This window comes from Malaclemys terrapin, chromosome 4, assembly GCF_027887155.1.
Source record: "Malaclemys terrapin pileata isolate rMalTer1 chromosome 4, rMalTer1.hap1, whole genome shotgun sequence".
Lineage (NCBI taxonomy): Eukaryota > Metazoa > Chordata > Testudines > Emydidae > Malaclemys > Malaclemys terrapin.
This window is the reverse complement of record NC_071508.1, coordinates 72427012-72443383: the sequence shown is the minus strand read 5'-3', so window position 1 is coordinate 72443383 and position 16372 is coordinate 72427012. Positions and strand designations below refer to the sequence as shown.

Genomic DNA, 16372 nt, shown 5'->3' with positions numbered 1-16372 from the left:
TATTCTAAGTTAACAGGACATTGTGCCAATCCTGAAACAAGACACTGCTGTGGATGCCTTTCTTGCAAATGTAGACTTGTTAACTTAGGTTTTCAAGCTCCTAACAACCCACCTTTCGTTAAACCTCCCTACTATGTCCTGATGTGCCTCTGTTCTGTAGCGTGAGTGAACATCCTGAAATAACAAGACAAAGATCACTCAGTCTCACAAGTTTGAAACATGAAGGAATCTCTGGGCTAGAGCACAGTTTATATGGAATATAATTCATATGGACTATCAAACATCCCTTTGTCCCATCCATTCTTGACTATGCCTCTCCTTTCCCTGGCATAAAACTTCCTTTTCCTGTATACCATGCATCTCCCCAACCCTCCAAATTCCTCTTTAAAAATACCACCTTTTTACCCTTCCCCACACTAATTTCCACGCCAGCCGTATCTACTCCCTGAACTTTATGTGATTGCATCATACTGTCTAATTTATGGCCCAGTCATGCAGGGGCTGAATACCCCATGGTGAATGCCTCATCAGTGAAGCTAGAAAAAAAAAACTGGTTCTCCAATTCAAGTGCTGATTCAATTACTACTAGTGAAACTCCCTAGCTGAAAAATGAATATATTCAGCATAAATAGGTTGCACTTCAGAGATATTATCAGTAGTGAAGTTGCTCCTACTTAACACTAGGTATGAATTTGGCAAATTGAGCTCTTTCCAAGTTAATAAAATTCTAGCCAATGTGCCTCCCCCCCGCCAAGAAGGATAAAATTGTACATTCCATTTGCCTGTATAGTGCCCAGACCGAGATCATTAATACTTTGTGACACTGAGGTTCCAGAGAAGAATCAAACCCTTATTCTATATCTAAAGAATTAAGTTGTTAATTATGCGTCCTCACCTTTGATCCCTCAGTCTAGGAGAAATTCAAGTCACCTTATTAAGCAGAACTGCCTAATAGTAGACACACACACACACACACACACACACAATGGCAGAGAAAGAACAGTAAGGTGGGGTGGGCACTTAAATGATGACTCAGCATATAATATAAAGCTGAAGAGAAATGCACTATGTCTGGAGACTCTGGACCACCACTGTGTGGGAAAGGATCAGAGGTGCTTGTTAATCAAACATACCATGGTCATTGTATACAGCTGCTTCAGTGAGTTCATAGTTCTGAGGAGAATCACCACAATTCCACCTCCTTCCACTGTTTCAACAGTTCTAGCCAGCAGGTTTGGCGTCAAGGCTTCAAAATCCTAGAAAATAAAACACACAGTAACAAACAAATTCAAGGTTGTCGTGAGTCTTCCAAGACAACTGGTATCGGCTAACAGGAATCAAACTGCCATAAAACATATTTCTGGAGGTATGCAGTGTAGTTGTAGCTGTGTCAGTCCAAAGAAATTAGAGAGAGAAGGTGGGTGAGGTAATTCTTTTACTGGACCAACTTCTGTTGGTGAGAGTGCCAAGCTGGTCTTTCACCAACTGAAGTAGGTCCAATAAGAGCTATTACCTCACCCACCTTCTCTCTCCAATATTTCTGGAAGGCAAGCTTCTATAACATTAGTGTTTTCTTGCTTCTAATTACAATTCTGCCAACAAATCCACTGTGCTCACAAAAAGCCATGCAAAATACCTTGAGCCACCATCACTGAAAAATACTAGCAAGACAAAGATTTCTCCTGTAAGGCATTTAAATTGCTAGAAAGGCAGTAAATGGTCCAGGGTAAAGAAGACTCTCATTCTAGTGTAATTTTTTTTTTTTTTTACGCTAAATGATAAATTTGTTACCTGGAGTACACACATGCCAAAGGTGTTACCAAGAATTTTATGGGTCTCATTGTAATAGCAGTAGCGAATGTTTGTAGCTGCTATAAACAACTCAAAAGGGTCATCCTGCTTTAGGTTTAAAGTTCCACTTTTAATCTTCTTTTGTAGTTGTCTCATTCGCTTTTTACGGTGGCTAGAAAAGAAAAAAACAAAAATGATTATAGTTGTCATGGGAAGAGGGCTGGGCTGAGGAGGCTGTTTGAGATCTGGTTCAGATTTAAAAAGAGGGTTCCAGAGTTCAGGCTCTAGAGTAAACTGGGGTAATGTCTGGGTTACACAGTGCTGAACTCATCAACTGTTCCTAAGAGATTTCAGCCCAAAATCACAGAAATCAAATAGGATCAACTGATCTTGAAAAATGTCAGTTGTCTTATATCCAAATCTGAAAGAAATTCCCAAAACAGGTACCCTTTTGATTCTGAACCCAAATTTGTAGGTACAGATTCAGATACCTCTAAAATCGAGGATTTTGACATGAGGGCCTACAGTCTGCCTCCAGTTTTAAGGACTTGTCTACACTACAGATGCTACAGCACTGCAGCTGTGCCATGGTAGTGCCATAGTCTAAACACTTGCTACAGTGATGGAAGAGGTTTTTCCCATGCTGTAGTTAATCCATCCCAAAAGGCAGCAGCTAGGTCAATGGAAGAGTTCTTCTGTCAACCTAACAGTACATATACTGGGGCTTAAGTCACACCTCTGAGTAACACAGCTGGGTCAGCCTATGCTTAGGTATAGGCCATGCCTAAATGTTACTGAAGTTGTGTGTGTGTGTGGGGGGGGGGGGGGGGTGGAGGAAGAAACTAAGGTAGAGGGGGTCACCAGGTCACAGACTCTGCATTGGAGCTGTGATTAGAACTCAGCAGTTCCTGGCTCCCAGCTCCATACTTCTGCCACACTATTCAAGTCAAAACAAACAGTTCTATTACACTGAAACTTTTGTACAATCAACACAGGATTTATCCTAGTGTCTCCACTCGATTGAATCATGTGATCTACATACAGCTGACCTGACAAGAAGCTACCTTAGATCAGCTTCACAAGTTAGAGTGCAATTAGACTCCCAACAAAGAGTGAAAGACAAAAACTTCTTACCTGCTAAAGCCCAGCTCCTTCTTGTAACACCACAGGACTGAGGGTCTGGCCTTCACGGTTGCTTTAGATAGCATGTGATGGAGTATAACCACCTACCAAAAGGCACAAAACAAAAGGCACATTAACCAACAGCTGCATTGAGAAGAGACAATCATGAAGTGAAACATTTTTTTAGATCCCAAGTGGAAAATATCAGATTTTAGAAATAGACTTATATTGCACAAGTGCTCAGTATCAACAGGAGGTAGGAGATGGCACAACTCACATCCAGCACCTTGTATTACCCCCCAGAACATCAGCACATGAACCCAATGCAAGGCATGCTACAGATTATAACGTGGAGCAGAACTGCTGGGAAAGGGGATCCTTTCTAAAGTCTGGATGGGCAGTGCAAAACCCATCAAGCCATTAAAGCAGAGCTGTGCAAGGTGAGGGCTATCAACTCTTTGCTTCAATTATTCCTTCCTCTATAGTTCCACTTTGCCATATTTTTAAAACATATCTGACATAGAATAAAGCATTCTGCATACAAAGCAGATGAATCTCAAACATCACAAGCTTTGTATGTATGCTGAATGTCTAGCTACACACTGCATAAAGGAGGAAAGGATGGGTAACTAGTTACTAGACAAATTGGTGTCTCCTTCCAAATAACTTGTTTGTAACGGCTTGGTGTATAAACTGTGTGTACAAGCTGTCAATTCGGGGTGCCATTTTTTTTTTTAATCAGTGGAGTTATACCAGTATAACTACATCCACATTAGGGGTTGTATCACTATAAAGTGCTTTATACTGGTATGGTTTATTCTCCTTTCTCTACAGGAATAAGCTATAAATGAGTCTACACTGCAGAGACTGTTTGTACCACCTGAATTATATTAGTGCAGTATAATACAGTAGCAGCATATTTAAAACAATACAACTTTTGTGTTTAGACAAGGCCTTCACTGTCTATTGCACAGGCAGACTTTTAAACAAAGGTAACTTTACCCATGTCTCTTGAAACCTGCATCAGCAGACGATAGCAGCATTACAGAGGCAGCACATTCAACCCCTATGTAGTAGATGGGGGTGTCTGAATTTGGGCAGTGCTAGTCATTCTCTCTCACTAGAACAACCACTGACAGCCCAAAGGGGAAGATGTGTGGGAGATGTCTTTCCATACAATGTTGCCTCTACAAATTACTCCAGTAGGATTTCTACTGTGGTGAGCCTTGAAGGGTAACTGGATAGGTAACACCTGGCTTGAGTCACAAAGGTGACACAATTTGTAGGAGAATATTAGGATAATTTTACCACTTTAAATTAAATGAAGGAAACTCTCAGCAGCCTGCAAGGGAGTAGAGAATCTTTTTCCTTTAAGAAGAGTTCAGATTCTTCTTTATTTTACCTGCTTTATTTCATCTTTCCTGGACTTCTTTAAAAATAGCAGATGATGCTTAATAGTTACATCCTTCCAAGCATTATTGATATTCCTTGTGTTTCTATTATTTCATGGTTTGTACTAATATAAATATCACACTCTACAGCATTTACATCCTTATTAGGTACAACACATAGTATATACACAGAAAAACTTCTCTAAAAATGAACAAATATACTAACTCAATTACAGAATGTCTACTTGTCAGATAAGATTCTCATCTCTGCTGCTCTAGAAATTAGTTTCCTTCCTTATGAAAGGTGCAAGTTATTTATACCTCAACCTATTTATCACTGTGGGCCACATCCACACAATATGTATACTACTGTATGGCCCTGAGGATGTCACATGGGCTACAGCTGTGTGCTGATTGGGCCGTGGGTTGAGAACCACCACTCTAGACTCAGACTGTACATTAACTAAAAAGAGCCATTGAAAATATCTGATCCGAGGCTGATAGTTACCTGATCCTTGCCATGGTCTCCAACTAGAACAAACAATGTCCTGTGTCGCTCAGCCACTCCATTCTCAATTAGCACTCGAATGCGATTGTCTACCTTCTTGCGCTGCATGGTTAGTAAAAATGCCTGAAAAGTTTTTTCAAAAGTTAGCCAGTCTCCAACCTACAACAGCATGTTTCAGTTTAGGATGTACAGCGGTGCCAAGAACATAAGATGCCCAGAGTTTTTATGAGATGGTTGAGATTTTTACATCAGATATTCTTGGCTTTTTTCAGTCTGACACTATCTTCCAACAATCACAATCACATATTTGATTTTTTTTTTTTTTTTTAAGTATCTGATTTTAAAAAAGTAATTTGACAACTTCTCCGGGAGATTGTTTACATTAGAATGACTTTTAAAGAAACATTTAACACAGTGCAATAACTCAGAATGGTTTGTCATACAATTAAAAAGCAGACAGCATTTTTCCAACATGGGGTTTCACTTGTAAATAGATAACTTTAACGAGCAAGGCAGCACCTTCCTTCCAATTGCCCAACCCTTAAGTTAACAGTACTGGATGTATTTGTATTGTTCCAACAAAGTCACTAAGATACCGAAATATTAGATCTTACAATCACCTTATTCTGATTACCATGTTGCTTTTTTCTCCTCCACTCTCATCACAAGATTTAAGCAGCTGTTACTTCACAACGCACTAGTTACAGATTAAGGACTTACTCCAGTGGGAAGCAGGATTCCAAATTCTCAGAGAGGAAATGGCTATTAAAGTTGCATTAGGTTCACAGAATCACTTTCTGGCTCCTGAGGTTACCAAAAGGGTAACTTTGGTAATATTTTGGGAAGGATGAAAGGTGTAATCAAACTGTCATTTTATGTTTAGGTACTTCATTGGGTGACACAGGACCAGCTCTAGGCAGCAGCAAACCAAACACGTGCTTGGGGCGGCACAATTCCAGGGGCAGCATTCCGGGAGGTGTTTTTTGTTTTTGCTTGAGGCAGCAAAAAACCTAGAGCCGGCCTTGGGGTGACAAAACTAAAATCAATGAAGTATGCTGCTGGAAAAACTGAGATTTCACTTCCAATGGTATACAGCACCAATGTTTTTTGAGATGCTGGACTTGCCCTGTCGCCGACCATTAGTCTAGCAGTGCTTTTTGAACACTACTGCAGGACAGTGTAATAAGCAATGGCTCAATATTTATTCCATGCTTTAACTATGTGTAGTCACATACACACACACACAGACCATGACTGTCAGCTAATCATATCCAGATGGATGAAAGTTCTTGCATGTTCATTTCCAAAACTTAGACCTCTATTCAGTGAGCTAAAGGATTATATTAACTCCAATGAAGAGCAGCATTGAGGTAGTTCAGCCAATACACAATACATTGTTTTGATGGGCTGCAAAAAGGTTCCCAGACCCATTGAATCTACCTGAAATTGTAAAGATTGTATCCTTTGTTCTCCAAGCGTATGCACGCACAGCACATCAGATCCTTACAAGATTCTCTGAAGCAGAAGTGACAGAAAAGGGCTATTTGATCACCTAGTCCAGTGGTTCTCAAACTTTTGTATTGGTGAACCCTTTCACATAGCAAGCCTGAGTGAGACTCCTCCCCCCCCCCTTACAAATTAAAAACATGTTTTTTATATTTAACATTATAAATGCTGGAGCCGAAGCAAGGTTTGGGGGTGGAGGCTGACAGCTCACAACCCCCATGTAATAACCGCATGACACCCTGAGAGGTCATGACCCCTTTTGAGAACCCATGACCTAGTCCATCCTCTGCCTGTTCGGGCTGCTTACTGCTGTAAATTTCATATTCCAAGGTGACTAAAAACCTCCATAAAACCAGAATATTTTCTTCAAAAAAAAAAAACAAAACAAAAACGATGTCAGGTGCCCTCCGACACAACCACTGTTGTGACTGCAAAACTACAGGCCCCCTGATCCGCATGTAAAGCAGGGGAAAAAAAACAACAACGAGGAAGGGGAGCTGTACGGGAATGAATTCAGGAATATCCCGACTTTGACATGGGACTGCGGCTGGTTGGGAAGAACGAATGTGGGAAGGGGGAGAAAGAAAGACTAAGACTGATAGGGAAAACAGGAACATTGAGAAAAACTGAGAAGGAAGGAAGAAAAAACTGGAGAAGCTTGGGGCGGGGGGAGAGTCAGGAAAATAAACAGGCTTGTGAAAGCGTTGGGGGAGGATCTAAAGGGCTGGGCGGTGAATTAAAACACACGCACAGATCATGGCCGCCAGGCTAACTAATGCGAGCCACATGGCAGAAACGTCTTACATTTCCATTTTCAAAACTCTAGCGGACAGGAGAAGAAAAAAACGGCTCCAGGAGCAAACCCACCCACGCCTCCCAAACCCGCAGCCCCACTGCCCCGCCGCTGCCCAGCGCCCCGCCACGAGACGTGACAAACCAGCGCTGACAACGGGGCTCGGAGACGGACGGATGGGACATTATTAACACCACCATCACACCCACCCCGCGCCTCACCTAGCCCGGCGGCGATTGCTCCGCAGCTCCCGTCCCTGCAGAGCCCCGGCCTCTGGCGGCGCAGCGCGGCGCACTCACCCACGTGGATGACCGGCTGGGAGACAGGCGGCCCGGGGAAGAAGGACCAGGCAGGGGAAGGCTACGCTACGTTGCGCGGCGAGCGGAGCATGCTCGGTAACTGCTGCTGACGCCTCTGCCCGGAGTCCGCCCTCACTTGATACCGCCTCCCGGCTGCTGCTCGCGGGGCTGCAGGGCAGCATCGGGGCGGGAGCACTGAAGGCGCAAACAGCTGGCGGCAGGGGAAGGAGCGGGAGGCGGATTAAATAGAAAGGGCGCAACCCACGCTGGGAATCCCGCTGCTACAGAGAGACGCAGCGCTACGCCGCAGTTTCTAGGCTATTTCAATGGCTGCAGAGCAGAGTAGGAGAGGTGGACACAGCAATTAAAACCCAGGGCTGGCCCGTCAACTGAGCCCAGCTAGGGCTAAGAGGCCGCGGTTTAATTACAGTGTAGACATCCAGGCTCTAGAACCCTGCAAGGTGGGAGAGTCCCAGAGCTCATGCTGCATCTACCAGCAGTTAAACAGGCAGCTGTAGTTTAATAGCAGTATAGACAGACATACCCTAACTGTATGTAAGAGGGCAGTTGTTGAACCGGTTAGACACGCATAATGAATGCCCTAGAGATATGACACATTGCCTTTTTGGTACACAGTTGCAGGTAGTAGTTACATAGTGTGCTGCTGTTTAAAAGTAGGGCCCGTGGCATATATGAACACTCTAATGGTCAAGAGTAACAGAAAAGATTTTTATTATTTATGAGAGGGATTGCAGAATGCTTAGGCCCAACCCAGGATCACTAGACCAGGGAGGGCAAGGGCCTTGTACCCTTTACCCCAAGGGGAGCCTAAAACGATGCCTTTTAAGTCCACATATGTATTTCCTTTCAATTTAGTTGAATATCCACTTATTGTATTATGATGAGAAAAAGTAAACAAGAAGGAAGGTATGTAAGTGGCAGGGATTTGTAAGAGAGCTGGCTTCATAGAGCATGCTTAAGCATTACCTCACCCCCATTTTTGTCCTCCTGTTGTAACAATTTCCACAGCTTGGCCCCGATTCGCAAGTGTCAGGAGGTTCTAAAAAATTTAGATCAAGTACAGCTAACCCATAGGGGGAGGAGGGGGGAGGAAGAAGCAGATTAAGAAACATACAAGATGCACTTGAGCGTTTTTTTTTTTTTTTTTTTTTGGACTCCTGGCAGCTTTTTGAACGTAGAATTAGCTCAGAAAACCAATGAAGAAGCTTAGACGTACATGAAAAAAATGAGCAAGAAATATTTAAACTACACCACTATTTCACAAGTGCAAGGGTAGGCATAATTCAGAAATCATTCCACTAATTCCAGCATCCCTTTTTAACATCAGTGATCCTTCAACTGGACCCAGATTCATAGATGACAAAAACAACCACCACCATAGGGACACCAACTAGGGCAAGTTAAAGGTAAACATTTTCCAATTCACAACAGAAGGTTGTTTACAAAAGAAAATTTGAGAAAATATACAAACTAGCTCATAGATTCCAGGAATGTGGACTAGTGTTCTGTGCTTGTTGCAAATTAAGGGGTGTTGGTAAGCAACCTGATTGGTGTTGGTTTTGGGAAATGGCTATATAGCCACATAACTCAAACTCACAAGAAAAGCCATGTTCATACTGAAAATACAAGGAAGAGAATTGGAACTATGAGTGAAAACTGAGTATGCAACTGACCAGACTTCACCATCATTGCCCACACTGAAGAGAGAACACCTGCAAGTTGTATTCCAAAGAACTGTGGCATTGTTCTTCATTTAGCTGAACAAAACTACCATTTCATGGATCCATGGAAAAACTTACCAAGTGTGGAAATGGAAACCTCTTAGGCCAAGTTGAGTAAGTGGCTAAATTTGAGCCTGTGATGAAAGAACATGTAAGATCATTTTTCACTAAAGAAACACCATTACTTAAGCCCTACCCTAAAAAATATTTTGTATTGATCTCAAAAAGGTAACAGATACAATTAACATAAACAAGATGAAGAATCCTTTATTTTGAATTGCACATTTGAGATAAGTCACAAGAAACAAATGTCTGTCAGTTTGAGATCCAAGAGAGGTACCACCATTGAAGAGCATTTCCTATAGTTTCTGAATGTGCAGGAGACTACGAGAAAGGCTCCATCATGTGAGATATTTTAGGAGTTATCCAGACATGGTGTGACAGATGCTATATACAGGGGACAAGGATATGGTAATGGATCTAACATGAGAGGACAGCATCAGGGTGTGCAAGCTCATTTAATTCAAAAGAACAAAAAAAAGGCATTTTTCTTCTGTGAGGATGCCATTCCTTAAATCTAGTGTTGAGTGACACAGCAAACTTCTTAAACTGGTCAAAACTTTTTTTCAGTGTTCTTTAATGAATGTACACTATATTTGCAGCTTCAACCAGAAGGTGGAGAGTTTAGAAATCCAATTTGAAAACATTAAGGTCTCCTCAACACAAGCTGAGCGCGCAAACTTTAAAGTGGCGGTACGCTGCAGTTTCAGATGGAGTCCGCAATCAGCGCTGCTGAAATTAAGAGAAATGACAAGAGATAATGGGGAATATGGAGAAGCCAGATCACTGGTGGATGAACGCTCATTTAAGTTCATTATCTCATTTGTGGTTTGGCACAACTTAATGTTTAAAATTATTATAGTAGGCAAATAATGTCAGAGCACAGTGCTTGGTCTTGATGTCAGCAAATTACTTGAAGCTACTCAGCCAAATACAGAATTATCATGAAAATGGAGTTGAAGAGGTGTTAATTGCTAAACATATAGAAGAAATGTCAGTGCCTGCAAAACTAACAAACATTCCACAGAAAATAAATTGTGCAGGTACAAAGCAGAGGATCAAGTTATTGGCGATGCAGAAGAGATTTCAATTTAACTTCTTCACTACTGTGATAGACACTGGCAAAGCTGCTCTCATGAGCTTGGGAGAATATTTTGAATTATTGTAAGAACACATGGATGTGGTTGGATTTGTGTGTGATGTGAAAAACATTGCAAACTTTTTTCTAACAAGTGAATTGAACAAATTGTGCAGTAACCTGTAATCAGCTCTGACAAGTTCTGAGGACAGTATTGGGAATGTAGATGTGTGCAAACTGGTACATGAACTCCAGAGTCTTTCTGCTGTTTTGCTGAAGTCCGTGGATGCACTTGAGTCACTTCAGTTCATTTTCAGCATGGGCTGCCCCTGATGTACCCAAACACATGCATTGTTCCATGAGTGTTTCTCACAGCTCCAGTGTCCATGGCATTTGCAGAAAGAAGTTTCTCAAAGCTTAAGTTAATAAAAACTTATGAGGTCTATTGTTTCTCAAGAACATTTAGTAGGACTGGCTACACTGTCCACAGAAAGTGACATTTGCAAGACACTTCAAGGATGTGACAGAAGAATTCATCAGTAAGCACTCCATTACTCAGAATTTACAAGGTAAGAAAAACAGACTTTTTTCCAGTCACTACCCACTGAAAAGAGCAGGGTTGGCTCTGGCTTTTTTGCCACCCCAAGCAAAAAAAACCAAAAACAAACCAAAACAAACCATGCCTGCAGCACAGCCGGAAAGGCAAAGCAGGAGAAAAAAACCTGAGGTGCGGCCAGAGCCAGGGGGACTCCCTGCACTGCAGACGTGCTCAACTAGCGGGGGAAGGAGCAGGGGGAGAAAGAGAGAGAGAGAGAGAGGGAGAGAGAGAAGGGGGGTAGCCAGGGCTTCAGCGGGGCGCTCGCCTCGTGGCCCTGACCGCCACGCCACCTGCCGGGAGGGCTCCACGCCGCGGGCTGCCCTGCCAGGCTTGCTACAGACCTGGCACCGGCTGGGGCAGACAGAGTGTGCAGCCCGCTCCCAGCAGGGCGCTCCCCTCCTCCACTCCCTACAGGGCAGCCGGAGCGATGAACCAAAATAAAAATAAATAAATAAAGTGGCCGTGCCGCCCTCCAATTGGGCGGAATGCCGACCCAAGCACGAGGTTGCTCGGCTAGTGCCTGGAGCTGGCTGAGGAAAAGAGTAAAATGTAACAGGCAATTTATTTATCTTTGAAGGTGTTTGCAGCAAATTACTAATTGTGGATTTCTGTAAGTCAGTATGTGCATGCTTTGATTAAACTGGTAATGGGATATTAATGAAAAGGGGCCCCCCTCAGGATACAGAAAGGGGTAGAAACCAGGGTTAAGAGACACTGCCAGCAGGGAAAAACCCCAGGATAAGAAGGGGCAAAGGGGATAAAGGGTATCAAACATGGGCAAAGCCCTCTGCAGAATTTACAAAAATAGAGGTTGGGTGGCAGAGGTGATCCCCCTCCTGCACAGTACATCTCAGCACCTGCTTCCCAGGGCTGTGATCTTAAAGACACAGTAAGTTCCACTGCCTAGACTAGGTAACTAGCTCTTCCCTATCTGAAAGGATATATTGAACAGCTAATGGAGACTTGAGTCAGTGAAATATTTTACATATTTCCTACCAAAATAAAATATACACATACTTTTTAGTGTTTAAATGAATGCATAAAGTCTCGTAGCACTTCACAAATTTGTCATATCTGTTCTGATTTGCTGAAATTGGACTCCATTTATCTTTATTAACATTATGCATGTGTATGCCATTGTAGCGATTTATTTTAATAGCTAACAAAATATTAATAATTGTAAGTAGTTTTAGCAATGAGTATGACTAGTGCAACATGCCATCTTATAATTTGCAATTTCTAATAAAAAAATTTGTAACATTGCTGGCTTATTCTTTTGGATCATGCGACTACAAGGCTGACTGATTTCCTGGGTGTGTCAAAACTTCTTCAGTTTCATTTGATCTGGCACTGGGAATTGCATTTCTCAGCTGTTATTTTGCCTCTCACTCCATTATGTTACGCTTTTTCACATTTCGCTCCTTGTGTGTAGAACTTGGTTTCCAAATATTCACAAAAGGTAGTATACTCTCTCATATGAAATTTCTCAAATGCAAATTTCTTTAACTTTTAATGAAAGTAGATCTACAACCACCAGACTTCAAAAATCATGAATTATATAACTAAAAATTACATGAAATTAGTTTTTTAATTTGCCTTTTTTTCCCTGAGCCTTTAGATTATACTAGGCTGAGAACTACAGAAGTATTTAGGCTCCTAACTTCCCTTGATTTCAACAGAAGTTAGGAGCCTAAATACTTTTGTGGATCTGGGCCTAACTTCATTCTTTTGCTGTTACCACTCCCACAGTATCCATATATAGCAGAATCCCATTTATCCGATCTAACTGGGACCAGGGCCAGATCGGATACTGGTCTGTATGCTGCTCATTGGCTGCATAGAACTGGCAGGTCATAGGATGCAGGGTCTTTCAGATATTAAATTGCATTTATACTTAAAATATATGGCTTACGTGGATAATTACTTTAAAAAAAAATAGATGCTGTAGTTGCCATAAAATGCAGGTGTTTTACAAGTTATCTCAGAGGATACTGTAAGGAGTAACTGCCTACCTCGGGGCTGACCTGGGGAGCTTTATGCTGTGCCTTTCAGACCCAGGTGCTGTCCTATGGCCACACTGCTCCACCAGAAGCAGAGAGGGAACCTGGACTGAGAGCAGTCGCTTGGATACCTGGATCAGAAGGGAGATGCTGCCCTTTCCCAAGCCTAGGGGAGGGTCAAGGTTACAGGAGCCCATCAGCTTGACTAGTGAGAGGGGTTCCTTCCTTCTCCAATCCCACCTATGGGGGGGGGGAGGGGGAAGGAGGAAGGAGGCAACAAAATCAAGGAGCTAGGGGTAACAGCAGTAGTTTGAGCTCTGGGGGAGGGATTCCTCAAATCCTGGGACATACAGAAGGAGAAGCAGGATATGCATCAGGGAACCCCATAGGGAGCTATGCTCCCCAATTGGAAGCACAGGGAAAGGGAAGCTCTGGCTGCTTGGGCTGGCTGGGAGGAAACACACCTGGAGGGAAGCCTCTTTCACTTTCACCCCACAGGAAACGGCAAAGGAGGTGAAAATTCTTAGGGGGTTTTGTTTTGAGCAGACACTTGCCTCACAAAGCTTCTCTTGGTCAAAAGGTAGGTCCTCAACCTTGGTTTGGAGTTCTTTAGGTATGCCAGAGGATTATAACCAGGATGGCTGGCGCATGACTATGGCTGTGGCCGTGGTTCTGGCTGCCATGTCCGCGATGTCCAAAGACGCTTGGAGGGCTGTTTTAGCTATGAGTTGACCCTCATTTACAATGGCTTGGAATTGTGACTGTTTCTCTTCTGGGAGCTCTGCTGTGAACAAGCTGAGTTTCCCATAATTATCATAATTGTATTTTGCCAACAAGGCTGAGTAGTTGGCGACTCAGAATTGTAATGTCACCGAGGAGTAAATTTTGTCTGAAGAGATCTAGCCTCTTGTGTTCTTTGTCATATGGGGTCAATCGAAACTGTAGTTTGCCACATTGATTAGCAGCATTGACCACAAAAGAGTTGGGAGGCGGGTGCGAGATGAGGAAATCCACCCCTTTGGTGGGGACATAATACTTTCTATCCGACCTTCCGCATGTCGGCGGAATTCAGGCTGGTGTCTGGCAGACTGTCTCTGCTGGTTCTAAGATCGCATCATCAATGGGCAGAGTGATTTTGGAAATAGATGCAGGTTGCAAGATTTGTACCAGCTTCTGTTGGTTTGTATGCACTTCCTCCAGCGGGATGTCCTGGCTTTAGCTGACTCACTTAAACAGTTCCAGGAACTGTCTGAAGTAATCCGCCAAGGTAGGTGGTGGCGGCGGCGGCATGATTGCCTTATCCAGGGAGGAGGAAAAATTGTGAGCAGGAGATGTCGCTTCCAGATAAGTGGCTGTTTCTGTGCCATCCCCAACATGCTTATTCTCCGTAGTCTCTCCGTTGGGAGAGATGGGATAAGACCTCAGCTCGCCTCTCTGAGCTGTGGGTAGCCTAGAGTGGAGACCCCGGTAAGTTGCCCACAGTTCCCAATGTGCCCATTGCATTGGGAAGGCCATCGATCAGTCTCTCTGTTGCAGTAGATTCTGTGGCAGTTCTGATGTTGGTGCCAATGGGGATGCTCTTGTCAGTGCCCTCAGATGTGCTGTCGATGTATTCAGTGCAGTCGGTGCCAACTGCGATGTTGGTGCCAGGGGCAGAGGGCCTGAGGAAATGCTCAGTACTGGGTCCCTTAAGGGTGAATTCGGTGCCATGGAAGAGGCATGTTGCTGTCTGTGCTTCAACTCAGTCTTCTTTGTTTGGGACTCGGCAGTGCAGGACATACCCGGAGCATCATAGGTGCTCACCCGAGCCTGTGTCGGCATCGGTGATAGCGACCTGGCAGAAGACTACCTATGTTTCTGCAGTGCTCTCTGTGGAGAGATCTGCACCCTCTTCCTCAGTCTTTTAGAGGAAGGCAGGTCTCTTGTTCCTACAGGGTGGTGCCCAGAGAGGAGGGCCGTTGGTCTGGCTCTGGTTGGAGAGATTTCTCCATTAGTATAATTTTCAAGTGGAGATCTCGGTCACGCCGGGAACTTGCTTTCAGATTACTGCATCGGACCCATGAAGAGTGTCTGTCCGAAACAGGCATTGCTTCACGGCAAGAGTCGCATCGCTTAAAGCCTGGGGAGCCAAACATCTGACGTTAACCGACCCCGGTGGGGGGAGGGTAAACTGGTTAAGTAAACTCCCCCCTCCCCCCCCCCAAAACTAGCACCAACACTAACTATAAGTTTTTGAAGACTATTTAAACTGCTCTCTTTTTAAAAAAACTGGCAAGAATAATGAACTCGACCGAGCGCCATCTTCAGCCAAGGATGGTTGAGAAGGAACTGAAGGGCTTGGGTCCTGCATGTGCTAGACGCGACACCAAGACACCTAACTGTGCACTGCAAGACACCTACTGTGCATGCGTTACCCGCGCAGACACTGCTACCGTAAATCTCCAATCGACAGCGCCAGGACGCACTGACACCCGAAGTGGAGCACCCACAGCGACAGCACTCAAAGAAGAATCAGGTTTCTGCTGGAGGCACAGCAGCAGCAGATCTGGCTTCCACTCCTGAACCTGCTATTGATTTCCTGTGGAGGTTTAGCCAAGTCATAGCAATTACCTTTCACTCTGCACGGTCAGATTATTCTATCCTTGCCCTACTGGTGGGCTGTATGCTCTGCCCTGACAGGGTATCACCTTCTAGACTGGAGCCCTAGCTTCTGTGATTAGAGTATGGGCTCATTAAGTGAGCTGCGGGGGTGGGGGAAGAAGATTGAGGGTTCTGTCTCCTCTCTCCCCACCTAACTTTTTTATGCTCGATAAAGACAACCTGAAATGTTTTCTTCTTGTTTTGTTAGACATTCTCACCTTGTATGACTTGAAAACTAGTGTAACATCACAGCAACTAAACAAGTGAAAGTAGTGCTATTAACAAAGGGAAAAGATTTGTAGTCAAACTATTCAATAACTTGTTACTTTGTAAAAACCAGCAAAAAAAATACTCACCCTTTTTGATTAAGACGTTTATTGTGAGCACTTAACTCCCTTAGAGCTACATCATGTCTTTGAAAAAAGTCTTGAAACACCAATTATCCAAATATCAAGATAAAAACCCCAATGTATCATTTTTCTAGTGCCAGAGAGTAATTAGCATCTTAGTCAACCACTAGTTAACATAATGCTAATACTGTTTCAGCTAAGTAATATTACCATTCGCTCTCATTGGGCTATACTCACCTTCTGGGAGCCATCCCCATAAACGAGAATATACTATAGTATCGTTAATTTGTGTATCACTTAATAGATCTGAAGCACCACAACTTCATTAACCTCTTGAGAAAGGCCAGAAGACTACACAAGTGAGGATAAATTTATTAAGATGTGGCAAACCTGACTCTTCACATCCACAAACAGCCAACAGAGCTACAAGCTTTCAGTTCTGGCCCGAAAAATTCTATGGAACTCCAGAAAAGTGTTTATTCTGAACATGGCAG

The 16372-nt window shown here is 43.4% G+C and overlaps 1 protein-coding gene across 3 annotated transcripts in view; it reads right to left on the bottom strand.

The window, feature by feature from the left end:
• NAT10 (N-acetyltransferase 10) overlaps positions 1–7471 on the bottom strand; it is a 34290-nt gene extending 26819 nt beyond the window's left edge. Inside the window, exons 1-7 of one of the 3 annotated variants that reach the window (XM_054027748.1) lie at positions 7333–7471; positions 6253–6327; positions 4813–4935; positions 2926–3017; positions 1792–1963; positions 1134–1256; positions 113–174 (exon numbers count right to left, since the gene is read on the bottom strand). In XM_054027748.1, the coding sequence (XP_053883723.1) occupies positions 113–174; positions 1134–1256; positions 1792–1963; positions 2926–3017; positions 4813–4920 (557 nt within the window). In that variant the 5' untranslated portion in view covers positions 4921–4935; positions 6253–6327; positions 7333–7471. The remainder of the gene's footprint in view (positions 1–112; positions 175–1133; positions 1257–1791; positions 1964–2925; positions 3018–4812; positions 4936–6252; positions 6328–7332) is intronic. The other 2 variants (XM_054027746.1, XM_054027749.1) reach the window with 2 other exon arrangements.
• Between the last annotated feature and the right edge of the window lie 8901 nt (positions 7472–16372).